Genomic DNA, 27,455 nt, shown 5'->3' with positions numbered 1-27,455 from the left:
TGGACCAGCCCACCTATTCATATCTACTGAAAAACAATTTACAGTAGTTTCAATAGTATATATTATTCCTCAAGTTTGCCAAGAATTGCACTTATGTATTTATCGTGTCAGGAGCGAACCAAAACAGTTGTATTGCATTAAAAACAAACAAACAAACAAAACACAAAGTTTGCAGACTTGGTATTCTATTAAATGTCCTTTGACCAGTAGCTGGCCACTTGGAGTGCCTCTGGTGTTGCCGCAAGGAGGTCCTCCATTGTGCATGTAGCAGGACTCAGGTTGCATCGCAGTAGGTGGTCTGTAGTTTGCTCCTCTCCACACTCACATGTTGTGGATTCCACTTTGTAGCCCCATTTCTGAAGGTTGGCTCTGCATCTCGTGGTGCCAGAGCACAGTTTGTTCAGTGCCTTCCAAGTCGCTTAGTTTTCTGTGTGCCCAGGGGGGAGTCTCTCATTTGGTATCAGCCATTGATTAGGGTTCTGGGTTTCAGCCTGCACTGATACCACATGTGTATTTTTCCTCTAAGCAATGTTTATGTAAAGACTGGAAACAGACATAGAGTTGTTTAATATTTTTTCGCCTGGCAGTTTTCCCACTCGAAATCTCTCTCCCACCCAGTGATTTGTAACCTGAGAGAGAAAGCCTGCCCAACTCCCCTATTAGGATACAAGTCGCCCAGTTTTCTGTGTGCCCGGAAGGGAGTCTCTCATTTGGTATCAGCCATTAATAATAATAATAATAATAATAATAATAATAATAATAATAATCGTTATTTATACCCCACTACCATCTCCCCAAGGGACTCGGTGCGGCTTACATGAGGCCAAGCCCACAGTACATCAGTAAACAAAGGCAATAACAAAAACAATCAATATAAAAAATTAAAATAAATAACATAAACAAAAAATAACAATAAATAACAGTAACACACAAGCATTTAAAAATCTATGGCTGGGTCAAATGTAATAATTTAAAATTTAAAAAATAATGCTGGGCATGAACAAGGTAGGATATAACAGATAGGGTTTTTCAAAGAGAGATGGGGAACGCAGTCAGTCCTAAATCAGTGGTAAAGTGCATTTTGAGGGCATATTGCTGAGAGTTTTCCTTATTCTGGGAAGGCATACTGGAACAATCATGTTTTCAGGCCAGAGTTGGGGCATATCTGATGTCCTTGGGAAGTGAGTTCCAGAGTTGGGGGGCCACCACCGAGAAGGCCCTTTCCCTCGTCCCCACCAATCGTGCCTGCGAAGGAGGTGGGAGCACGAGCAGGGCCTCTCCAGATGATCGAAGAGATCGTATGGGTTCGTACACAGAAATGCAGTCACGCAGGTAGGCGGGTCCCAAACTGTTCAGGGCTTTGTAGGTAAGAACCTGCACCTTGAATTGGGACCGGAAAATCATTGAGGTTCTGGGTTTTGGACTCTCGTTTGCTGAGGTGTTCCAGCGAGTGTCTCTGTAGACCTTAGAAAACTATTTCTTGATTTAAGTCATTGGCGTGCTGGCTGATATCCAAACAGGTGCTGGCTGATATCCAAACAGAGATGTCACTGCCTTGGTCCTTTCACTATTGCTTGCTACTCCCCGGTGGATGTCAGGTGGTGTAATTTCTCCAGTGGTGTAAGGCCTGCAAGCCGCTTCTGGAGTGAGAAAATCAGCCGTCTACGAAGACTTTGCCCAGGGGATGCCTAGATGTCTTGCGATCCTGCGGGGAGCAGGAAGGTAATGACGATCCATGCAGTCATGCCAGCCACATGCCCTTGGAGGTGTCTGCAGACAACGCTGGCTCTTCAGCTTAGAAATGGAGATGAGCACCAACTCCCAGAGCCAGACATTATTTATTTATCATGTCAGGAGCAGACCAAACAGTTGCATTGCATTTTTAACAAACAAACAAACAAACAAACAGAACAGAACACAAAGTTTGCAAGCTTGGTAGTTGATTAGATGTCCTTTGACTAGTATCTGGCCACTTGGACTGCCTCTGGTGTTGCTGCAAGAAGGTCCTCCATTGTGCATGTAGCAGGGCTCAGGTTGCATTGCAGCAGGTGGTCTGTAGTTTGCTCTTCTCCACACTCGCATGCCGTGGATTCCACTTTGTAGCCCCATTTCTCAAGATTGGCTCTGCATCTCTTGGTGACAGAGCGCAGTCTGTTCAGCGCCTTCCAAGTCGCTCAGTTTTCTGTGTGCCCAGGGGGGAGTCTCTCATTTAGTATCAGCCATTGATTGAGGTTCTGGGTTTGAGCCTGCCACTTTTGGACTCTCGCTTGCTGAGGTGTTCCAGCGAGTGTCTCTGTAGATCTTAGAAAACTATTTCTTGAGCCAGACATAACTGGAATTATTGTCAGTGGGAAACCTTTAGGCAGGAATGGAGCACAGTTAGAGATGAGTGTTTGTTTGGCCTACATCTCCCATCACAGCCCATTTGGGGAGGGAATTGTGGGAAATGCAGTTCTAGTTGAAGCCTATTTCCAGGAGGGAAAGGCGAGAGTAGGATGCAAAAATGATAGGGAAATACAGTTCTATGTGAACTCAAGTGTATTTTGCATGAGAGGAAGGCGAGAGTGAGGGGACGCCTCCTCCTCATCCCAAGCCTCGCCCTCCATTTCGTCAGAGGCGGGCAAAAGCAACAAGTCTCCTCCATAGCAGAGGGCTGGGCTGGGGGAAGGAGGGAGGGAGGGAGGGAGAGGGAGGGAGGGAGGGAGGGAGGGAAAGAAGGAAGAGGAGGTTCCTTCTGACAGGAAACCACTCTTTCCTTTTTTCCTCCCTTTCTTTCTCCTCACGCCGTCCTCCCTCCCAGGCGTCAGGTCTGTATAAGCGCGTCGCATGGCAGGCTAGAGCGCCTCAGGGCCTGTGGTAGGCTGAGGCGCCCCTTAGAGTTATTCAGAGAGAGAGAAAGGAAGGAAGGAGTAGCAGCAGCGCTGGACATTTGGGGCTTGGCTTCTGGACCCGTGTCACGCTCTGCTCGTGAGAAACGTGTCTTAGGAAGTCTGGTTTCTCGGGAGGAGTGAGGAGAACGTGGCTAGGATGTGTCTGCTCTCAAGGTGGCACCCACACTGTAGTATTAATGCGGTTTGACACCACTTTGAACACCCATGGCTCCATGCCGTGGCCTCTGTGGCAGAGAAGGCCGAAGACTCTAAAGGAGGCATGGCAGCAGAAGTGGTGCCAAACAACTAATTCTAGAGTAGGTATGTGCAAACTTTGGCCCTCCAGGTGTTTTGGACTCCAACTCCCACAATTTAGGAATTGTGGGAGTTGGAGTCCAAAACACCTGGAGGGCCAAAGTTTGCACAGGCCTATTCTACAGCCTAGAAACCCCACATTTGCTTTCTTAAGGATATATCAAAGAAAGTTTGAAAAACACAGGCTGAATAAACAGACTCAGAGTGCATCTGCACTGTGTTGTTAAAACCAGTTCAACTACTCTTTGAACTTCCATGGGCCAATGGTATTTTTTCTTTTCGTGTCAGGAGCGTCTTGAGAAACTGTGTGAGAATTGGCCATCTGCAAGGACGTTGCACCGGGGACACCTGGATGATTGATGTTTTACCATCCTTGTGGGCAGCTTCTCTCATGTCCCCACATGGGGAGCTGGAGCTGACAGAGGGAGCTCATCCATACTCTCCCCAGATTTGAACCTCTGACCTGTCTGTCATTAGTCCTGCCGGCACAAGGTTTTAACCCATTGCTTCATCGGGGTCTCCGCTTAATGCTATGGGATTTTGTACATGGTGTTTAGCCGTCTCGACCAAAGAGGTTCCTCACCAAATGATGAAACTCATCATTCTGTGGCACTGAGCCATGGAAGCTAAAGTGATGGCAAACTGCATTCATTTTACAGTTTAGATCAGGCCTGGCAAACTTCAGCCCTCCAAGTGTTTCGGACTTCAACTTCCAAACAGTCCATGCCTGGTGGAGATGCATCCTATAGCTCCCATAATTTGTATTATACAGCTGTATTATACGGCACTGAATATTGCTGATATATGTTAACTGCCCTGCTGCAATTTTTCTACAGTGTACAGCAGGCATGGGTTCCAGGTGTTTTGATTTTCAACTCCTATAATTCCTAACAGCCTACCTGGTGTAGATGCATCCTATAGCATAATTTGTACTATACAGCTGTATTATACCGCATTGAATATTGCCATTATATCTTGTTAACCGCCCTTAGTCCATATTGGGGAGATAGGACAGGAAACAAATTAAGTTTATTATTCTACAGCATTGAGCCCTGGTACTACATCCCCAGATGGATGACACTACACAGGCTTGGGCAAACTTTGGCCCTCCAGTTGTTTTTGACTTCAGCTCCTACAATTCCTAACAGCCCATGCCTGGTGGAGATACATCCTATAGCTCCCATGATTTGTATTACACAACTGTATTATATGGCATTGAATATATCTGTTATATGTTGTTAACTGCCCTGAGTTCCCATCGGGAAGATAGGGCAGGATAAAAATAAACTTTATTATTATTCTACAGCATTGAGCTCTGGTAGTGCATTATTTCCCAGATGGATGACACTAGAGCAGGCATGGGCAAACTTCAGCCCTCCACATGTTTTGGACCTTAGCTCCCACAATTCCTAACAGCTGGTAGACTGTTAGAAATTGTAGGGCAGGATACAAATAATGTTTATTATTATTATTATTATTCCACAGAATTGAGCCCTGGCATTGCATTAATGCCCAAATGGATGGCACTAGAGCAGGCATGGGCAAACTTTGGCCCTCCAGGTGGTTTGGACTTCAACTTCCACAATTCCTAACAGCCTATCGAGTGTTAGGAATTCTGGGAGTTGAAGTCCAAAACACCTGGAAGGTCGAAGTTTGCCCATGCCTGCACTAGAGAAACTGGGGAGAAGAATATTGTACTTTTTTTCTGGTCTTCTTGGGACCCCAAATTACCTAGGCCTGCAAAATGGAGGGTCATAATTCTTTTGCTATGGGGACTCGAAGCAGCTAACAGTAATGAAAAATAATACATATAAAAATCTACAAACTAAACTGTTTATGCTATTAAAATACTTGACTTTCAAATATTAAAATGTATTCATACTTTATCTCTACCTTTTGACATTTTGAATTCAACAATAATTCCAGATTTGCTTCAGGTTCCCGCTGACTTTTAAATACCTTTAATTTAATAAGGGCCTCATCACACTGTGAAAAAAATTCACTTAAAATCCGTTTGCTGCCTCCTGCAGAATTATGGGGTTTGTAGTATAGGGAGGAGCCTTTAACAGCCTCACTAAACTACAAACACCAGAATTCTGCAGGAGGCAGAAACTGGATTTTAAGTGGATTTTTTCTCTAGTGTGCTGAAGTAATACGTGATTACAATTTCTTTTGAAAGTGATCAAGAAGGGGCTAAAGTCTTCAGAATAGATTTTCAATTTGCTGATAGGAAACACAAAATGAATTCAAAAGCACATAAAGAAATTTCATCAGAATATTGACATTCACACTTTTACTCAAAACAAATAACCAGATTGATAAAAATACGAAATTTGTTAAAGAATTAGGTGTAATATGACATTGTTATTGTATTTTTCAAATAGCACCCACAAGTATAATACATAGAGGTCTGTGTTATCTGGCGTATGGTGGAAAGGAAAAGATGCAGCCAGCAAAACTTTGTTTTGATGGTGGCACAATGATCCTGTTCCTGAAGACACAGGGTTGTGCATTTTGAAAGCAAAACTTTATCTCTTCAAGGATGTTCCAGCTTCTTAATTTTTTGTACATTTTGCAGTCAATTCACTTAAGCTTTACAGTAGAGTCATGGGAACCGATGCTATCCACTATACTAACTCATAGAGTCACCTCCATGGAGCTCCTCCCGTCTCAGACCAAACCACAATATTGTAACTTAAAATACAAGAAAAATGGACAAAACCAGCAATCATTAAAAAATCAAAACAAGAACACCAGCAGCAAAAAACGATAGTATGCACTTGTAGTAAGTGCAATCATGTGATTTGAAGTGTCATTGTAATTTAGTAATAATGACAGCTCTGATCAGAGTTCATTGCACATTGGAAGTTTTGGTCTTGTAGGTATATTGACACAACACATTGAAGCCAGGCTATGAAAAATGTTTTTGAGTTTATATCTAATTACAGCGATTAAAAAAAAAAAGCTTTTGTGCTGAAACAACAATTTTATGGGTAGTTATTTTAGTCTCACTCCCTGTAATGGTATCACTTGATGTAGTTCACACGTCCCACTGATGATTTGGATTTCCATTCAGATGTATATCATGGCCTTCAATATCTGCGTTTACCCTACCAGTATAAAGGCATGGGTTTTGTATTTATTGGTTCCCAAATTTGGATCTCAGTTCAGATGTGACATTGCCACTGCTTTGTCTCTGGCAAAAAGACTTTTCTGTTTGTAGCTTCCAAGATAGTTGTTCTTTGTCTGGTCAGGGAAATGTCTATCTATCCTAATCGTATGACAGGTGAGATATAAGTACACTGAATGAATAATTAAAATACTGTAAAAAGCCAGGAATAATTGCTTCTGGAAAGACTGATAGTCACTAGACAACCATGAAACATCCAGTTTCCAAATGCTGTGTAAGCTTCCTTTGCCTTTTCAGTGTTTGATCTGGCAACTTTAAAATTGATGGGAAGAACAAATCCTTGCTCTTTCTCTGTGTCTCTCTCTTGCCAGGCATCTGCCTATTCTTGTTAGTCCTGTGCTCCTGCAGCCCTTAAGTAGTTTTAAGCACAGGGGGCCATAAAGTGGTAACCATTAAAATATTTAGTTTAAGATGTTACAGACAGGAAAGAACACTGATGTTTTATGAATTACCTTCCTTGCTCAGAGGGCTGCATTGGTGGTTAAATGGCATGATTGTGACGTGCCCATCACATCTTAGTGCTCCTTTTTATATTGTATGCAGTGTCTTTAAAAAAAAAACCTCAATTTTTTTTAGAGGAGGTGTTTTTTTCTTCTGGCACTTTAAAAGCTGAAACCAGGCAGTCAGAGAGAATGGGAAGGTGGATTGAGGACATCAGGCAATAAGCATTGTCACAGAAAATGTCATGGGATCTCAGGAACCCAAACGAAACAACATTTTAAAAGCTTTATCTTAAAACGAACATGCATGCAATCAGATAATGGAGGCTTGAAGATCTGAGGTGACCCTCATCTGTTGAGATGAGACTCACTTTCCTCCAAATCCTGCAAAACCTAGAAGGCAAGCTGTGAGTCTGTAGCCAAAAAAGGTATTAGGAGGGAGTAATTCAAGCAGTGGTAACCCCCTTAAGGCATGGACACTTCGTGATGTATCAACATTCAGTATCCTTTTTTGCTCTGGGGAATGATTGGAGGGGAATATGCCCTTCTCTGAGATTTTCATTTTTGCTCCCTGCCATCTCTGTTACTTCTAATTACTTCAGCTGAGATAAGTCTGGTTTAACTAGTAAAGTGGGCTTGCACTTCAGCCACAGACATGCATTTTTGATGGCCCATTGATGCAGCTGTGCACTCTGACCCTGTTTTGTGTGAGTGTATGTATGTGTCTTCAAGGGGCCTGTTAACTTATGGTGACCTCATTAATTTTTCATAGGGTTTTGCTAGTCAAGGAATTCTCAGAAGTGGTTTTACCCATTTATTCCTCAGAAATGTCGCATGTAGCACCTGGTACTTCTACCCAAGTAATAACCAGAGCTAACCCTTCTTAGCTTCCAAGGCCAGGCAGGATCTAATTCTCACTGAACTGAATAGCACTTAACTTCCTTAAAGTGTTTTGATCAATTTTTGAATCCCACTTTTCTTCTACCAGGCTTAAATTGGTAGTGAACCCATGAGTCTTATCTCCTCTTGATTCTCAGAACAGCTCTGTCAGATAGATCATTGGTTTGAGACCAGTTCCATGGGCCAAGTCCCAATCTAACACTTAACACTACAGTTATGTATAGGAATGCAGCTTTAGTACAGGTTGAGAATCAGTAATCTGGAATGCAAAAATAATATTATTATTATTATTATTATTATTATTATTATTAATAGCATTTATATTCCACCCTTCTCACCCCAAAGGGGACTCAGGGCAGATCACAGAACACATACATAGGAAACATTCAATGCTGTTAGACATACAGGACAGACAGGCATGTGTCAGCCTTTTTCCAACTTCTGCATCCTGGAGGTTATGCTCGATTCTGGCCACAGGGGGTGCTGTCACTCCATCCTCTATGATGATGAGCCTTTTGATCACAGACTGTCCTATTCTTTGATCACCAGCTTTTTTATGGTGCCGTAAAATACCTCCCTGCTTAAACGGTGCCTAATTTCTCTAGTCACCGCTCACAGCTGTTTCTGAACTTCTTTGGTGGACAGTAAGCTAGGCTGAAGGTTGGGTGCTCACCCTGACCCAGGTTCAAACTTACAACCTTTCAGTTGGAAAAGATCTATTGCTGGTAGTGATTCACCAGCTGTGCTAAAACACTCCAAATTTGCCCACATGGGTGGCTGAGATAATAGCACCTTTGCTTTCTGATGGTTCAATGCACACATACTTTATTTCATGCACAATAATATTAAAGTTCATTCCTCCAAGCTACATGTTTCAGGTGTCTATATGACATAAATGAAATTTTTATTTAGACTGAAGTCCCAGCTCCAGGATAACTCATTTATGAAAATAAATACAGATAGAAGTATTCCAAGATCTGAAAAAATCCAAAACACTTCTGGTTCCAAACATTTTGGATGATGGATACTAAAGCTGTATATTGCTATCATGCGTCAAGATCTTAAACAGATTTACAGATGTAAAGGTCACTGGCATCAATGGGATATTACAAATGTAGATCTACATATAGAATAATAAGTCTAAATAAACTTGGGTGGGAATTTTTTTTTTTTTTTTTTGCAAACATGCATGGAATGACACTTTTAATTTCTTTTCTTATTTACACAGGATTATGCCTAAGAAATTAGAGAGACGATCTGGAACTGAGAAGGAACAACATTTACCATGCAAACAAGCCAAAGTTGAAACTGCTAGCCTTGCGCTTTGGAAATATGACCATCCACAGAATGTATTTGAAGGTTTGATTTCACCTATCAAGCAAGATGAATTTTTTAGAGAGTACTGGGAGAAAAAGCCATTGGTACTTCATAGAGATGACCCTACTGTGGCATCTTACTATTCGTCACTGTTTCAGTTAACTGACTTTGAAGGCATAGTCAAGCATGGTTTATATTATGGAAAGGACATTAACGTCTGCAAGAGTATTAATGGGAAAAAGAAGGTTTTTAACAAGGATGGCAAAGTCAGCTATGCACAGCTGAAGAAGGATTTCGATCAGAAAAAGGCGACAATACAGTTTCATCAGCCTCAGAGATTTAAGGTAGGATCTGGTGGTTTTCTGTAGCTTGTGGTTGCTTTTGCCATTGTAAGCTTGGATTGACCCAGACATACAATTAAAAGGATTTGGGGAACAGGCTGTGGAATTGCACGTGCCTACTCTCTGTCTGGGTTTAATACTACATACAACGGTTGCTGGCCTGGATTGAAAGATGCCCAGGTACATTTCAAAAATGAGTGAGAAGTCATAGATTGCTTGGTTTTTCTATCATGTCTTTGTATCAGTCCTATTTTCTGTGCAGCTGCTTCCTGTCTTTCAAATAATGGTACTAGGGATTGGTCTGCATTATACAGAATTTTGTGGGGGGAAATGTGATTAGCATCATCTATTTGAAATTAATGTATTGTCGAAGGCTTTCATGGCTGGAATCACTAGGTTCTTGTGGGTTTTTTCGGGCTATAGAGCCATGTTCTAGAGGCATTTCTCCTGACGTTTCGCCTGCATCTATGGCAAGCATCCTCACAACCTCTGAGGATGCTTGCCATAGATGCAGGCGAAACGTCAGGAGAAATGCCTCTAGAACATGGCTCTATAGCCCGAAAAAACCCACAAGAACCTATTTGAAATTAGTTTGGGGATTGCAGACCATGGCAGTTTAGGGTATGGTTATATAGATTTGAAATTGCTGATGCTAGATTTCAACTGATTTGAAGAAAGAGACAAAGTGGCACCTTTTGAGCTCTGTTGTTTTTTTTTTTTGTTTTTTTTTGTCTACTTGGAGCCTAGTTTGCTGACATGATTTCACATAGTACAAAAACTGCATATACAAGGGCAGCAGCAGTCATTTTTCCCTTAGTGAATATTACACTTTTAATCATTTGACTCTTATGTAGGTCATCGAGATAGCCTATTTAGGTTGAGTTGTGTATTTGGAAGAGTAGCATGTAAACATGATGGGGGGAGGAACTGGGAAGAGAAAGGACAGCTGCCTTGGCATACTAACTAACTCTCTCTGTTGCCCTCCTATCCTATTTTAAAGAATGAGCTCTGGAAAATCCAGGAGAAATTAGAATGCTTCTTTGGCTCATTGGTCGGATCTAATATTTACATAACTCCTCCAGGGTCCCAAGGCCTGCCTCCACACTATGATGATGTTGAGGTAAGAACACTCTCCAAAAATTCATAGTCATGAGTCTTTTCAGGAGTTTGTTGTTGTTTGCCTTCGAGGCATTTTTCACTTATGGTAACTCTAATGGGGTTGTCTTGGCCATATTTGTTCAAAGGGGGTATGCCTTTTTGTTTTCTCTGAGGGAGAATGCGATTTTCCCAAAATCACTCAGTGGGTTTCCATGGTTGAGTGAAGATTTGAGCCTTGGTCTTCAGAGTCCTGATCCAATGCTCAGACTACTATGCCACGCTGACTATCCTTTTTAGGAATAGCACTCACTATATGAGCGTGCTTGTTTAAATTATTCATTCCAGCAGGGAAACAAATAAATTAATCTGTGTTCTACCACTGCACCAAAGTTTTGGGTAACCATACAGTTTTCTAGGGCCTTATGAAATCTAGATTATCTGCTTTCAGTTGGATTATGTGGCAGTATAGACTCATATAACTGGGGTGAGGACAGCTGACAATCATTATCAGATGTGTTTTGATAAATGGCACAGGGTGATGATGTCATTCTCTGGAGCAGTGTTTCTCAAACGGCTCCATGTGTTTTGGACTACAGCTCTCAGAAAACCCAGCCAGTTTACTAGCTGTTAGGAATTATGGGAGCTGAAGTCCAAAACATCAGGAAGAGCACAGTTTGAGAAACTCTGCTCTCGAGGATTCCAGTAATTCCGGAAAGATGTATCATGCATCCTGGAAGATTCTCATGCATCATTATATAATCAGTGCTTGTCTTCGGCTGCTTTCTGCTGAAACTCAGCCACTAAATGACTGTGGCTGGGGACAGGGAGAGGAGGACACACATGAGAAATGTAAGGCTGGGTTGGGGAAGCAGGAGTAGTTCTTTACATCAATTTGATAACTTGAAGAGGGAAACAGTGGAAAGTAATGAACGCTATTGACATAAACAATTTCCACTGGAAGTTAACAAGAGTCATCCTGGAAGGCCTAGTAAAATTTTAGAAAGGTATCCTCTCTAGAAATTTGGTAGCTCCTCCAGAATACCTCTTATCATAACTTCCGACGGAAGCATTCCATAGCAATCGCCTGGAGGACTTACCAAATTCTTAGAGAGCACATATTTTATCATAAGTGGATAGGTGAAACTGCGGGGATATTCCCACAGGTTACGGGCATTGAATTGTACAGCCTGTGTTACAAGGAGAACGGTTAATTGAAATTAAGCTGTTATTTACGTCTGTGTAAGAATAAGTGATGGTTTGTTAAAATGTGAGGCATTCTGACGCTTACTGAGTTATGTTCCTTGCAGGTGTTTATCTTGCAGCTTGAAGGAGAGAAGCACTGGAGGCTATATAAGCCCACTATACCTCTAGCTCAACAATACAGTGCTGAACCTGAGGACAAAATTGGGGCTCCAACACACAACTTCATATTAAAGGTACAGTAATATGTTCTACTATATTATTTAAACAATATACTTTCGGATTAAGAAAATATCTGCTTTAGTTATGCACATTTCTGCATAGAAACATGGAAACATTTGGAAACATAATTGTTTGCACATTTGTAAGCATGCCAGCCTAGCGCTTAACTTTTACAACATTTTTTTTCTCCAGCCAGGAGACTTGTTATATTTTCCAAGAGGGACTATTCATCAAGCTGCCACACCTCCTGGTATATCTCATTCTACCCATGTGACTATCAGCACCTATCAGAACCAGTAAGCATCCTGCCTTATGTTTTAGCTATCTTGCCATTAACTCTGAACTGAATGAATCTGCAAGCTAAAATATTTCGCCTTGAGTGAAACAGGCTTAAGTCTTGTGGCTGTTGTTGTATGCCTTCAAGTTGTTTCTGATTTACAAGGTCCCTATCATTGGACTTTATCTCTATATTGGTTCTCTATATTACAAGACCCCTATCATTGGGTTTTATCAGAAAAATTGGTTCAGAAGAACTTTGTTGTTGCCTTCCTCTGAATCTGAAGAGTGTGATTTGTCCAAACTCTCTCAGTGGGTTTCCATGGTTGAGCAGGAATTTGAACCCTGGTCGTCTAGACACCTGGTCAAATATTCAGACCACTACATCATCCTGGCTCATGTTAAGTGTCCGGTCATTGGAATAGGCCAAGAGCATGTTTTTTTCTCCTTTCCAGATGATTTAAATATCATGGATGATTTGTATAGATACTTTGCAGCCTTAATTGTCACCTTGTGTGCTACCCTTTTTGGGAGCAGGTTGCTATGATCTTTAGGGGAAAGGTGCTGTGTAGGCTGCTCCTTTTCTTGGAGAAGCAGGATTTTATCATGCTGATCATTGTTTTTACAACTTCCAGATTTAATTCCTTATGCAGTGCTTCTACATGGGCTGCCCTTGAAGATGACTTTGTAGCTGTAGCTGATAGAGAACACTGTACTGTTTCTTGAAAGCAAGCCAGGCCTTTACTTTATTGCAAACTTAGTTTTTGGATATAGATAAGATTTTCTGAGGATCTGCTTAAAATATTAGACTGCTGGGAGTAATCTGTGATATGATTACACATACTACATGGTTCAATTGCCCAAAAGCTTTTTTTAGTTAAAATATATTTGGATTATATAGCATTGAAGGCAGGATGTTTTGCTAGCTAGGTAAATACTTGGCTGCACCCTGAAAGCTAATTTTTATTTCAGCAAGAAATGTTATTCCAGACTTAATTTTCATTAATGGCTTTGATTTGTCTTCTGCCTGCCAGCTCTTGGAGAGATTTCTTCTTGGATGTAGTTCCTGGGCTTATTTTGGATATGGCAAAAGAAGACATAGAGTTTCGGAAAAGCATTCCAAGGCAATTATTGATGGTAATGATGCGGCACTAACAAAAACTAACACAATACTATGCAGCTGCTCCAAGAAGAAAAGTTTTTAATAGTCTTGGTTTTAAGCATTGAGTACATCTGTAAGTGTCCCCTGGTAGTTCCAAAATGGTAATTTGGAAGAGATGCCAGCTTTGTCTTTAGTAGTAATTTTTGTACATTGTGTGGTTCTTAAATGACCCATGACTGTGCTCTTCCAGGTTTTGAAGTGTTCCCACATTTTTCTCCATTGGCAAAACTTTTTTCATGCTTGATCATAGGCTCATAAAATATAAAGGACTCTTTTAAATGGAAGTCAGAGTCAATCCCAAGAAAAAACACAATAAAATTGAATAAGATGTGAATTATATAGGTAGTTCCAAAGTTACAAACAAGATAAGTTCTGTAGATTTGTTCTTAAGTTGAATTTGTATGCAAGTTGGGACAGGTCCATTTTTAAAGTGTAACTCCAGCCACACACACACACACATATGTATATATGTATTAAAAAACTTTGGAAAGCATAGGGAAGGGTTAACACCCCTGTGGTGTTCGTTTTGCTGTCTGTAACTCTGTTCAGAAGTTTTCTCCTCACTTTCTGTCCCTGTAATAATTGGACTTCGAAAAAATTGTGGAAACAAGGATTGATCATAAAGCTTCAGCAGAGACACCTTTTCCCTATGATAAGTCTTTCAGGAGTGAATTTCCCTTCCTAGGGGTAAATTTCTCTCGCTTCCTGTTGTCTCTATGAGTTTTTTGTAAGCCAAATGTTTGTTACTCAGGGAGTGCCTACAATTTCTTAGAGTAAATGTAGACAAGACTTGACTTGGGAGATACTAGAGCTAGTGTTCTAAATGTTGGGTTAGAGATAGATAAACATATAGAGATAGATAAACATATATAAAAGCTAAATAATTAAAATAATTAATTAAAACAAAACCCAAATTAGCGTGGTGTATTTTGGCATTGGAACTACATAACTTGACTAGTTTTATTTTCCCATCCTGTGGCAAGATTTCATAAAGAACTCTTGCTCATGACTGAAATAATCCCCTCTTAAAATTTTGCCTCCACCCATTAGATTGGAAACAGCATTTGTAATGCCTGAAGAATTTTGGATTGCCTTCTCAAGTAAACTAGGTTCTTGTAAACATACATTCTTGTTGTTTCTTGTGTTTAGAAGGTGGATTTGTCTGATTCATCAAGGCAATTAAGTGGCTTTCTGAGATGCCTTGCAGACCGTCTAGAAGAAAACGGCAAGGAACTGAAATCATCTGATATGAAAAAAGATTTTATTATGAACAGATTACCTCCTTTTCTGGGGCCTGCATTTGACCCTTTGACTTCCGGTAACATTTCAATTTACTGTGGGTGTTGTATAAAATAATGTATTTATTAGTTACACAGAAACCGTTTGCCATGCCATAGGGGATGTAGTGTCTAGTTAATGAGTTAGATATCCCGAGCTGATATGACATTTATGCAGAATTCTTCTCCTTAGTGTGTGATTTTCAGATTTCCGTTGACATCTTAAATTGGGAAAGTGGCACTTTCCCCCCTAAAAGATTGGTCCCTGTTTCAGATACTGATTCCTGCAACATTTCTTAGTTGAGAGACAAAAGCATTAAAGATGGGCTGCCCCTTTCACAGTGATGTATCTTTCCCTGTTTAGGTGGACCACTACCAAAGTTGAGTAGCACAGTCAGATTACGTTTTAAAGACTATACAGTAATTACAGTGGAACCAGAACAAGACCATTTGGTGAGTACAGAGGGAAGTGCCTGTGGACACTTACTTTTTATTGGAACTTTCTGTGTTGTAACATTGCCTGCATCCTATTTTTAGTCTGCTTACTTGTATCTCACAGCATGTGACTGGGATTGATCATGACATTATAGTAATAATGTTGCTCTTCTCTGAACAGAAAAATAATTATTGTACTGGAAAAACTAGGCTTGGTTAATTTTTATTAAACTTGTATAGAAATAACACCATATTCTGGTGTTTAATGAAGGAGTTTTATGTTATTTTGAAAAGAGACAAACCAAACAAAATGAGCTAAAATGGGATACATTGCGAGGATTCTGGAGTTGTCTGTTTCTGATGGAGAGATATTGTTTTGTGCTGAAACTTTTTCAGGTTGGCTGATAGATAGCACACAAAGCTGAATGTCTTTTTCTTTTCCTCAGAATAATTCACTTAAAGAAATGGTGTTGGTGTATCACTGCTTAAAGAACAAGAGGGAAACCCATATGATGGGAGAAGAGAATACTGATGAGGAAGGAATTGTGGAGGTTAGTTTCTCATTTGTACATTTGATCAGTTTAGCGGCATTGTTTACCCTCAAGCTCCTCAACATTTTAATAACTGAGTTATTTCATGCAAACTGTTTTTCTCTTCATTCTCAACATCATTTTTGTCATGCTGCCATCTTCTGTTACGTTTCTTAAAGCTACTCGCTGCCAGTAACAACATTTTTTTATTACTTACCTTTTTTTTTACGGTTTTAGTTTTATGAGGCTTTTGCCAGATCACATCAGGAGTCATCTAGTTCAGTATCCAGTGTTTTGCAGTGGCTAGCCAGATGCTTCTAATTCATGGTGGGAATAATTTAGATGTCCAAATGTCAATGGATTGCGCGTACGCACACACAGAGCCCTAGGCAGCATAGTAAATGGTGCAGATTATGGAGAATTGTACTCCCATAGCATTTGGAGCACATTCTCTTTCCTATTGTAGAAGGACCACAGAGTTTATAGCAGCACCCCCACCGTGTTTCGTTGCAGCAGTTGTTATTACCTCCAGCCTGAGAAGTTCTTGTTACCTGTCATAGCTAACAGCTGAGGCTGCTGTATGTAGTGTATTAGCAGTGGCAGGTGATGGCTCTGAAGTCTGTGCAGGTGGGATTTTAGTCCAAACTTTAAAGGAGCTCTTCAGTGTGTTGAACTTCAAAATAGTTTCAGTGCCTTGCACAGCTGTTCTGAAATTTGGAGTAAGATCCACAGCAGATTCACTGCCCTGCCGACCTTAGATCCGCTGGCTGTAACATAACAGATCTCCTTTTCAGTTTTGTGATGAAATGCTTATGCTGTGGCTCTTCCAGAGTATTTTCCAAAGAAATATGTGTCACTAAATGTTGTGTGAAGTGTATTGTAGAACAGACATCATGTGGGGTTGGCGTGTTTACTTGAGAATTTCCACTTTGCTCTTACAACAGAACCTCCTTGCTTTGTTAAAGGAAATCATTGTACAAACCTGACTGTTGCTCATAGACCACAAGGCTGTGTTTTAATTTCTAGATATCCCAATGGCTCTTTATTTTAGTTTTTTTACTAGTGCTGCCAATTGGACTACAGCTCTCCCCCCCCCCCCCCCCCCCGTCCCCTCCAATGAAGCATTCATGGATGGGAAGATGACTCCTGTCAATTAATGCTGATGTTTTATGTTCAGGTTTTATATTAGATACAATTTTTGATTGATTACATTTTATTTGATCTAAAGATGTCATGTTATAAATTGTTTTATATGTTGGGTTACTTTGGGCTATTATGTTTGTATTTGTCGCTGTATAGAGGCATTGAATGTTTGCCTTTTTTGTATGTTGGAATCTGCCCTGAGTCTCCTTGGGGAGATAGGGTGGAATATAAATAAAGTAATATTTTTAAAAGTCTTATTAAGAGGCTGCCGTACAGCAAGAATATTGTAATACTGTGATGAATACAGTGAACTGAGATATTTCTTTTTAATAAATATACTCTTGTTCATTCTGATAAGGAATCAGTCTTTTTCCTATATGCTTGAGAGAAAGAATGTGCGTATTACACAGTGGACTGTGGATTGTCCATTGGAACACAGAGGCATTGTCCTTGCTTCTAGCATTGAGATGAGAAGTGAAACTATGAAGTATTTGAACTAGTTGCATTGTTTTAAATGTTTCATTGCAGTTAGTTATTATTTTTCACATTCCATTTATCTTTCAAAATGGGAATGCAATGTGAATTAGTGTAATAGAAATATTGAAAAGATAACTTCTCCTAGGCACATTGCTAGTATTAGATAGTGTGCTCTTCAAAGTGGAAATGTGGATTCAGTTGGATTTTTTTACTTACTTATAAATGGAAAGGCCTATAGATGATGGTCTCTGTACACAAAAGTTGTTTGTACCACTAGCAATAGCACAACATTAAAAGCAGAGTTCTATAGAACAAAGCTAAGCGACACCCTTCATGTGTTTCTGGATTACAGTTTCTGTCACCTTTGTCTATTGGGTATGCTGATTAGGGCAGATAGTAGTTAATAATACAGTAGCTGTTTCCCAAACAGCTAAAAATGCTTAGGCTGCAACCCTAAACCTACTTAATGAACTCTTTGAATATACTGAGATTTAGCATGCTTAGATTTGTGTTCAGTAGGTCGCTCGACTACTGAATATAATTATGATTCCTACTAAATCAAACTCAGGCTGAGAAATCTTTTATAAGGTGATGTATCATGAAGTTCCACTGAAAAATGATACGCTTTCCTTCTCCCTTCCATGGGCTTCATCTTCCTCTTGTACCCTGGATAGTCGAGAGTAGTGAGGCATAAGAAAATTATCTGCCTATAACCAGGTGCACAGTGTTTGCTCTTGGAATCCAAGGAGTTGCTGAGGCAATATCTTTTCCATAATGCCACTGGTTACAAGTAAATAACCATATTCATCTCCAACTCTCGCCACTTTCTGCAGGCCACTAAATGGCAGCAGGGTGGAATATGCATGCACTAGAGAAAAGTGAATCCTGTAATGGTTTTGGTTGTGTAAAGGGAGTAGTGAATTTTTTTCTGAAGTACAGTCCAGCATTTTGAAATCACATGTTGTTATACCTGCATGTGTCATTAACAAGATGCTAACATAGTTACTTTGATTCCTCTAAATGTATATATCCAGGGATTCTTATTTTCCTAAATGGCAGGGAAATATTTGGAGTAAGCAATGTAACAAATGGTTTCTGGATCGTCCTGCACTAGTAGTAGCTTATGTATCTACAAGATGACTTTGGCTTCAGTTTTACCTGCGGCTGATATACCATGTACTATGGGGATAGTGTGAAGGTGATGGCACTGTGAGAAAGCTATCCCTTTCATACCCTAAAAAACTGTTAGTATAAGGAGATGTGGCCTGTCTGATAGTCTGCCCAAGCTGTGTAAGTCTTTAAAGCCAGCACTTCAAATTATGTCCAGAAATAGACTGGTAGCCAATGAAGCTGCCTGAACATAAGAACATCCCTGTAATCAGCCTGTCAGCAGTTTGGCTGCAGCATTTTGTGCCCACTGAAGTTTCCGAATAGTGCCAAAGACAGTACGATGTTTTTGGAAACTAGTCCAAATGGGGCATGTGTCACTGAAGGCAGATCGAATTTCTCAAATAACGGAGGCAGGTGGCACACTAATTCTCAGTGTGCGAATGCACTCCTGGAGACAGCCAAAACCTAAGCATCCAAAGTCAGATCCCAGGAGTATGCCGTAACTCCACCCAGCACAGGCTGAATTGCATTGATCTGCCTTCTGATCAGGACCACCTCTCTCTTGTCTGGATTAAGTTGCAGTTTGTTGGCCCTCATCAAATCCACGATGAACAGCAGAGTTTACTACAGAGTTTAGTCAAGTATTGTTTGAGTGAGTCTTAATTCTGTTGTTTTATACCCTTGTGTTTTATTTAATTGTGTTTTTATCTGATTGATATGCTTTGCTATGTTTTAATTTAATTGTGTTATTTGTTTTAATGGATTGTTTTGCTTTTATGTTTTGTGGACATTTTGTCCCATGTGTAAGCCACCCTGAGTCCTTTTGGGGAGATGGAGGTGGGGTATAAAAATAAAGTTGTTGTTGTTGTTGTTGTTGTTGTTGTTGTTGTTACAGGAAGAGCTTTCTTAGAATGTAAACATAATTGGAATCAGAACAGTTGTGAAGTGGGCTCTTGGTATCTGCTGGGATTTGGTTCCAGGATTCCCTGTGAATTTCAGAATCCTGGGATGCTCAAGTCCCATTGTATATAATGGAATAGTAAAATTGTATCTTTTTTATAAAATGGCAAAATCAAGATTTGCCTTTAGGACTTTTTTACTATCTTAAAGCTGTGACTAGTAGCATCCATGGATATGGCATGGGGGGCAACTGTATGTAGTGAGTTATGATGAGATACTTATGTTGTATAATGTTTATCTGTGGGTGAGGCATATAATGTTCTGTGTATAAAGTGGTTTGTAAAACTTGTCTGATATTTGTTTAGTTTGATCTAACTTTTTTCTTTTTTTTTCTTTGTTTTTACATAAAGTCGTCCGGGTTACGGTTTCCCCTTTCCCATATGGATGCACTGAAGCAAATTTGGAATTCTGATGCTGTCTGTGTGGATGAACTGAGTCTGTCTTCAGATGCAGAAAAAGAGACCTTGGTGATCTCACTGTGGAGTGAATGCCTAATTGAAGTAATATGAAGGCACAAGCCAGCCAAAATTAAGTTGTCTTCCCCAGGGAAAAAGTAAAGTGTACACTTGAATATGTTAAAGCAAAATCTAGCCAAAGCAAAAAAATCTGTTGCTGCGCACAAAGAGCAAACCTTTGCTGTACAGAAAGACTCTTTTTACATAATTCTTGTATATAACAGTAGACTTGCGAAAAAAGTGAATGGAATGATCTGAAAATCCATATATTCTAAAAATTTGTGTATGGGCTGACACACAAAAAAGCATCTAAAAATAATTGCAGGAATCCTAAATTACCTGTTTTGAAATGTAACTTCATAACCGAGGAACCAAGACACCCATTTATTGAATTGGGAGGGTTTGTAATGGGACACTGTCCCATTATTTGATATGGATGTTATGCAGCTGAGCAATTTTGATTTCTGCAGAGGGAAGTCCACTTCTGATGACAGCCCAAGGGGATTCTGGCAATAGTTTTTGTGTGTGGCCACAGCCAAGTTATCTGCTTAAATTGCAGATAGTAATACAGCCTGTAGAACCAAAAGTCTCAGTTCTTGATGAAATTATAATTTCACTTAAGTGCTACTACATGGTACGTACCGCAGTAGCCAGCACACTGTACTTCCTTTGCACCGGTAATTGCCCAGTGATGCAAATAAGGTGCATTTTCTAATCAGTGACTGGTAAAGCAATGCTGGAAGCACAAAAACTCAGTTTTTTTGTATTATACAAGTTTTTTTCTCATGGAAATTGTGTTATATAAAACCTATATACCCTTTTGTTGTGAGTCAGATTTTTCCACTTTTTTTTGTTTTATGATCTCATCAAAGCAAAAGCTATTTGCAATGCTCGTTTTATACATTGAAGTCATTGTGTACATTCAAGTCATCTGCCACATGGTTTTCTTGACAAGAGGGAATTTACCATTGCCCTTCTCTGTGGTTGAGAGAGAGTGACTTGCCTAAGATCACTCAGTGGGTTTCCATGGCTGAGCAGGGATTTAAACTGAGCAGAATACTCCTTTAGATACTTTTTGTGTAGATTCTATAACTGCTCTGTTATACTGAGTGTGACAGTATTGTTGACAAATTAGAATTTTGGGTATATATAGAGTGAAAGAAAGAGAGAAAGCGCGAGCAGGCTAACAAATCAGTAGAAAAGTATGTTTTATACATATTATTTATAGGTATGTTTCACTTTTGTATTATGTGGAATGGTCTGATCTCTCTTGCAGTTGTCTGTCTGTGTTCTGGAATGCAGTTCATGAATACCCATTCCACATGTCCTTTTTCACTGTGCAGAGGTATAAAAAGGCATAGTGATTAGTTTGATAGTGAAACAAATTCAATTTTCCATAAATAAAATGCAAAATAATCTTAATTTAGTGCTACTGAGAAGTATCATGTGAATTGAATTATTGCCACTTTGTAAGCCACTCTGAGTCCCCTTCAGGGCTAGAAGGGTGGGTAATAAATATAGTAAATGAATAAAATAAATCAATATGCTATGCATAAGATCACTTCCGACAACATTTGATAATGAGTTTTGAATCTTCATGACCTACTTTTAAAAAGATATGTTTAAAATGATTTGCATTCTATAGTAGTCCTCGTGTAATGAACTGGACAAAAGAAAATTCTTCCTTCCAACATAGTATATAATTCATTAATCTTTACAATAGGACCAGGCAACTATTGGAGCCTAGATAGCTGATTAGACCTCCAGGAGACTGGGGACAGCTATATTCACTCCCCTGTTTCTGAAAAATATTTTGTGCCTCCATATTTTCTCTAGGAAACATGGGAACATTTACATTATACTTTGAGTCTTCCTGGACCCATAGATGTTATTTTAAATAATTTAGAAGTAAACTTACTTGGAATTTTTAGTTTGCAAAGATTTATTTGACTTCTAGTTCTAAGAGAGCTTCAGGCATGGTAGCAATGTTTTCCAACCCTTTTAGAAACCATTTGGTGCCATTTTGGAACAAAATTCCTTGTTGAGCCTTGATGGGCCACAAAAGTTGAGCAGTTGCATGTGGCTCCAGAGGGCATTTTACTCATTCCTGCTTTAGGAATGCAATGTGGTCCCAATTCTGTTGATGTACTTTTGCTTGGAAACTATTTCCTAAGTCCATTAAAACCCTGTTTGCCCCTCTCCCCAATGCAGGGTAATGGTGTTTATGAGCACCAACACCTTTAGATTGTATGTGAAGCTACTACTATAAGCAGTTATTATGTTAAGGTCAGTTAAATACAGACTTAAAGGTAAAGGTTTCCCCTGACATTAAGTCTAGTCATGTCCAACTGGGGTGGTGCTCATCTCCATTTCTAAGCCCAAGAGCCAGCATTGCCTGTAGACACCTCCTAGATCATGTGGCCAGTGTGACTGCATGGAGCATGGTTACCTTCCTGCAGAAATGATGCCTATTGATCTACTCATATTTGCAGGCTTTTGAACTGCTAGGTTGGTAGAAGCTGGGGCTAACAGCAGGAGCTCACCCCATTCCCCAGATTCGAACCTCCAACCTGCGGGTCAGCAAGTTCAGCAGCTCAGCAGTTTAACCTGCTGCACCACTAGCAGCCCCAAATCTGGTCTTACTTTGGTTCAGACTTGATTCAGATAGGTATAGATCCTACTTGTGGGGGATAATAATAAAACTTTATTTATAACCTGCCCTATCTCCCCAAGAGGATTCAGAGCGGTTTCCATCAAAAGTGGCAAACATTCATTCAGTGCCATAACAAAACAGACAATAGATTGCTAGAAGCTAGAGGATAGTCAACATGTCACAGTGTAAGAATTTAAGCGTTGGAGAACAGCTCTAGAGACCAAACTTCAAACCCCAAGTTTAAATCTCTGCTTAGCCATGGAAACTTAACTGGGTGATCTTGGTCAGCCTAAGAGGAAGGCAAAGGCAAAGTTTTTCTGAACAAATCTTGCCAGGAATACTCCATGTTAGGTTCACCCTTAGTGCTGCGTATGTCAGAAACAACTTGAAGGTGCACAACACCAACAGCCTTGATGTGAGCAAATGGGAAAGATGTGCTGAGCCTTGAGAGGAGTCATAGTTATTTAGCGATACATGGATTGAGGCAGAAACAAACAGAGTGGTGGTAAGTCTTCTGGTAGGAATGTGTAACTTGTGGACCTGTGGCTGTGTTGTGACCAGTGCCATTCATCATTGGGGCTAATGGCAGTTGCCTCTCAGCACCACATGGAGGGCTACAAGTTGCCTGTTTTGGTAATTCTTCAGTTGTGGGAGCTATAGTTGCTTAATCCAAAATGAATCCCACTGTGTTTAACTGGCCTTAACACTATAGCAACTGTGCTTACAGTTGTAGCTTTACCATGCAATCTGAAACACGAATGTATGTGCCTTCCTGCTGCCTGGCGACTCCATGGATGTTCTGTGGGTTTCTTATGTGAGGAATACTCAGAGGTGCTTTTGTCAGTTCCTTCCTCTGAAATATAGCCTATGGCACCTGGAACCCAGATGTAATTTCCACTGAATTCAGCGGAGCCTACTCTCAGGATCTTTTTTCCCAGAGCAGAAACATTGAATTGCACTATTTATTACATAATGGTGATGCACCAGCTGAGATCACCTTTTTTTTTAGTTGACTGAATTTTACAGAACTCTGAAGGCAGAGTTATGTTATTAAATGTATGTAAGCGCCTGTTAGCATACAAAAAGTGACAAAGAGGTAACATACAGAAAATGTTTATTAAATAAGTGCTTCTGATGAAAATACATTTAGGGATTCTAGTTACATAATATAAATGCAAAAAAGTAAATACATGGTTTATTTTACAATTTAAAGTGCTATTAAGGTGCAATCCACTGCACTTCCGTGAACATCTAGATTTATTTCAGGATCTGGACACTACACAGCTGCTTTTATCAATGGGTCTTATTGCAGCAGCCACTGTCTTGCTCTGTTACGCCCAAATGAGCAGCTGTTCAACAAACGGTTGTCCTGTGTGCCTCTGTGTCCCAAAATCCAAGGAAAGATGGAGTTTGTGGTCGCTGGTATAATGTAGCTGAGTTGTGGATCAAGCCCTTAGGTAGATTTTCTTGAATATATTAATAAAGCCATATCTGTACAAAAATAGAGTTTTACTAGTCTTCAATATTTTCAGGGTGAGAATCTGTGCAGCTGTTTTTTGTTTTTGTTTTTTTAAAAAAAGATAAGAAATTGAGTCCCATATCTTTTGGTTTTAGCTAATCAGTCTTGATTTCCTTTGATTCCAAAAATACACTTGAGATTTACTGAAACCATACATTTTATAATACTGAACACACATGTGCTGAGGCAAACTTAAATTCGTATGTCTGCCAGTTTGGAGAACCACCTGTGCAAACAGCTCCTGAGCATTTAATTCTCCTTTCTATTATGTTGAAAACATGAAGTCTTTAAATAATGATTAAATATTACATACATTTCGGTCTTTAGCAGAAATTTGAGCTTTTTAAGGATTCTATTCTTGTATATCTGAATTTCCATGTATCATGAGTTTGATCTGGAGTGAATGTCATTAATAACACTGCAAACTAAACTTTTGTACCACAAATTACTTTGGAATTGCTGTAAATTGTGTCCATCACAGGTGTAGTAAATGTAAGTTTGAGAAGTTAGTGAGGCAAGGAAGAGGTAGACCCAATTTTGCTTCTCAAGTCAACTGGAGCTCTTCGATATTTACATGTAATGAATATAGTTTTAGTAATCCTGCATGTTTCAAAATTGCATGGGGGAAAGTTTTATTGAGTTCTTGTTGGGGAGGGCACAGGCCCCTTGGCTCCCCACATTTGCCTACTTTGGGATACATTCAAACAACAGCTGCAGTGATCGCCAGTTACTTCTGTGTTCACTAGGGAACAACAAAAAATACACCTAACGGAAAATCCAAGATCCACCCCCAATTTAGTTTTCACTTATAAGCAACTGTAGCCAAATGGGGATTATAGTCTTTTTCGTGCAACATTATGATATTCTGATCCCACTTTAGTTGCTACGGCTCCATCTTACAGACTTCTGGGATTTGCAGTTCCTTGAGAACGTCTACCAGAGAGCTTTAGAGCCTTGCCATACTGCAAATTCCAGGATATTGTAAAATGCTGTAATGGTGCTACAATGGTCTAGTGTGAAAGATACCTTCAATGTTTAACCCCCTTTCCATTTTTTGAAAGCCTCCATCCATCCTTACTACTGGTTTTGCCCACGTGGATTTGACATAGATTGGAAAAACTTCAATAGGAAAAGAATTAAGCACACACACTTATGCTACTATCCATTTTGGACTAATTTAAGCAAAATCACTGGTGTTGTGAATCACCCACAATTAGTTGTTGGAGCCCTTATTTCCAACATAAGAACAACTGCTTTCATAAAAATCATTTGTATACCAAATATGATGAGAATTGTTTTTACTGAGTCTGAGCTTGGTAGAGTATTGTGCATTTTTACTTGCAATTTTCATAGTCCATTTGTAGATACAGACCAAGAAGTATAGTAATGATGGTGTAGAATTATGAAACCTGAGATCAAACACTCATGAACTGGAATCTTGTTGGTGCATCACACGAGCAGTTGCGCTTTTGGCTTAGTGGAGGAAAGCAGGAGAAGTTGCTGTTGGGAGAAAAAGCTGTTGGCTCTGAGCAGCCTATTTTTTGCAAGGCCTGATTTCCAGATGAGTCCTGAGATGTTGGATGTTCTGGAAGAGTAGCTTGCAGAACTGGTAGAGCCGAACACTTTCAAGCCCGCCTTCCCAGAACACCTTGGTTTAGGATAATAATGCAAATGTTGTAGAATGCAGAAATAAGCTGCTGGAAGCCTTCCTTCCCAATGGCAGCGATTTCCTCTGCTTTTCCTTTCAGCTATGCGCCTATGGCCTTTTTTCTCCTGTTGCTGTGTTACCACCTACAATCACATAAGGCACTAACAGGATTCCAATCCTAGTTTTCTTTAAAAGTGAGATACATTGATACAATAGTGCAATATTGAACACGCTTCCACTGACAGCACATAACCTGTAACGTAACAGAAGATGCATTTAAGGGCAAAATTCTCACTAGTTATTGCATGATGAGGTAAAGTGTTAAAGAAATACACATTTTTACAGGAACAAGATCAGTTAAATTGGTTTTAGTTATTGCTTAATTATGACTGCTGTATAGGACACTACTTCATTTTACCTTGTGAAGAGATATCCTAAATTAGACAATATAGAATTACTTTTGCATAGCCTATTTACATACTTGAAACTTTTGACAATTTTTGATTTTCTGCCTGGAAAATTCAAGATATATTCTACAACATGCACCAGTGCTATGTGACTTCAGTAGTTTGGCCGTACTGTTACATGTTTTATAGTAGCAAACTGATTCACAATATTTCAACATCCCATTTCTGTGTACATTCATTGCTGTTTACTTGGTTTACAATAATGTGGTTCCTGTCGTAATAGCATCCTCCTGAAACAGAAGTTTGAGAGAGTGATGGTTAATACATACTCATTTAATTACTTGTAAAATATTACGCATTGTAAGCTTGAGAAATATACATAATGGCCAGTATCCTGTTTGTCCCAACTAGAGTAGACTCACTGAATTAATGGTGCTTACCATATATACTCTCAGGCTAGATGCAGCTCTTGCCTCCCAAGAGCACTGTGCAGTCGGGTGTCAAGCCCTTCTGTCTGCAGTGAAGAGGAGCGCCCTGCAGGCACACGTAGTTGTGTAGGGCTCTCCCGAGAGCCCCGCACCAGCACGTGTGAAGCCCTCCCCCTTCTCAGCTTCCTTCCCCTCCCCCCCCCCACCAATAGCCCCCTGGCCTCCCCCCATGCCAAGCCTTGGTTTCTCCCCCTGGTCTCAGCATGCAGCCCCCTTTCAAAAACGTTTGCCTAGTATATACTAATCGATAAATCGAGGGCAGGTTTTGGGGCCAAGGTTGTGGATTTTGGTATGATCCAAGGGGGTTGGACTGAATAGTCTATGTGGTCCTGTCCATATCTGATTCTATGAGTATATAGAAAAAATATTGAATGGTGGGTCAACAGTTGTCAATACATCTGTTGCAGTTAAGCTTTACAGCAGTGTTTCTTGACCTGTGTTTTGGCCTACAACTTCCAGAAATCCCAGCCAGTTTACCATCTGTTAAGATTTCTGAAAGTTGAAGACCAAAACATCTGGGGAGCCACAGGTTGAGAATCACTGTCTTACAGGATTCAGGCCATTATCTTTGTTAAAAATTAGTTCTGCATATATCAAGAATAGGAATATAAAGTCCTATAGAAGCATTCTCTCCTGACATTTTGCCTGAATCTATGGCAGGCATCCTCAGAAGTTGTGAGTACCACATAGGCAGGGGCTATCCTAATACACATAATTTCATCTAGTTTTGCTTTTAAAAACAAGCAGAACGTCAGCCTTTCTCAAGTTTAGACATTCAGATAATAACATCCACTAGCCCCAGCCAGTGACACCATTGTTCAGTAACACAGTGTGGTGATTTGTGAAAAGCCTCAGAATATGCTAACTATGGGGCAAAAGCCAATCTTCCTAGAAGATAAAACTGTAGGAAATTGACTAATTGTGTTTACACAAATCAATTTTTCAATTCAGTTATATCATGATGTCTGGCAGCTAGCAACTACTTAAATGGTAACACTTTACTATTTTGGCTGCCCATAAAA

General features: G+C 39.9%; 2 protein-coding genes across 3 annotated transcripts in view; one reads left to right on the top strand and one right to left on the bottom strand.

Annotated features, from left to right (window-relative positions):
* The first annotated feature begins 2,701 nt into the window (after nucleotides 1-2,701).
* On the top strand, nucleotides 2,702-20,539 carry RIOX2 (ribosomal oxygenase 2). Of its 2 annotated transcripts, none has more exons than XM_060770601.2 (10): nucleotides 2,702-2,807; nucleotides 8,944-9,376; nucleotides 10,374-10,493; nucleotides 11,779-11,907; nucleotides 12,086-12,189; nucleotides 13,204-13,306; nucleotides 14,481-14,649; nucleotides 14,973-15,061; nucleotides 15,490-15,594; nucleotides 19,614-20,539. In XM_060770601.2, the coding sequence occupies exons 2-10, from the start codon at nucleotides 8,948-8,950 to the stop codon at nucleotides 19,770-19,772; spliced, it is 1,407 nt and encodes a 468-aa protein (XP_060626584.2). In that variant the 5' UTR covers nucleotides 2,702-2,807; nucleotides 8,944-8,947; the 3' UTR covers nucleotides 19,773-20,539. The 2 variants fall into 2 exon arrangements, with proteins under 2 accessions (XP_060626584.2, XP_060626585.2); XM_060770602.2 differs by lacking the exon at nucleotides 2,702-2,807 and adding an exon at nucleotides 3,572-3,677.
* Nucleotides 20,540-23,468: 2,929 nt separating this feature from the next.
* The window catches only part of CRYBG3 (crystallin beta-gamma domain containing 3), an 82,303-nt gene continuing 78,316 nt past the window's right edge, over nucleotides 23,469-27,455 (bottom strand). Inside the window, exon 22 of the mRNA XM_060770604.2 lies at nucleotides 23,469-26,235. Within this exon, the coding sequence (XP_060626587.2) occupies nucleotides 26,147-26,235 (89 nt within the window). The 3' untranslated portion in view covers nucleotides 23,469-26,146. The remainder of the gene's footprint in view (nucleotides 26,236-27,455) is intronic.

Source organism: Anolis sagrei, chromosome 3 (assembly GCF_037176765.1).
Source record: "Anolis sagrei isolate rAnoSag1 chromosome 3, rAnoSag1.mat, whole genome shotgun sequence".
NCBI lineage: Eukaryota > Metazoa > Chordata > Lepidosauria > Squamata > Dactyloidae > Anolis > Anolis sagrei.
The sequence above is the reverse complement of the archived record's forward strand: the minus strand, read 5'-3'. Positions and strand labels throughout refer to the sequence as shown.

Bases quoted from the DNA above. Each gene is read 5' to 3' on its own strand.
- RIOX2 (XM_060770601.2), top strand. From the start codon at position 8,948: ATGCCTAAGAAATTAGAGAGACGATCTGGAACTGAGAAGGAACAACAT. The intron at 11,908-12,085 runs GTACAGTAATAT...TTTTTTCTCCAG, and splicing joins CACACAACTTCATATTAAAG to CCAGGAGACTTGTTATATTT. The intron at 15,062-15,489 runs GTGAGTACAGAG...TCTTTTCCTCAG, and splicing joins AACCAGAACAAGACCATTTG to AATAATTCACTTAAAGAAAT.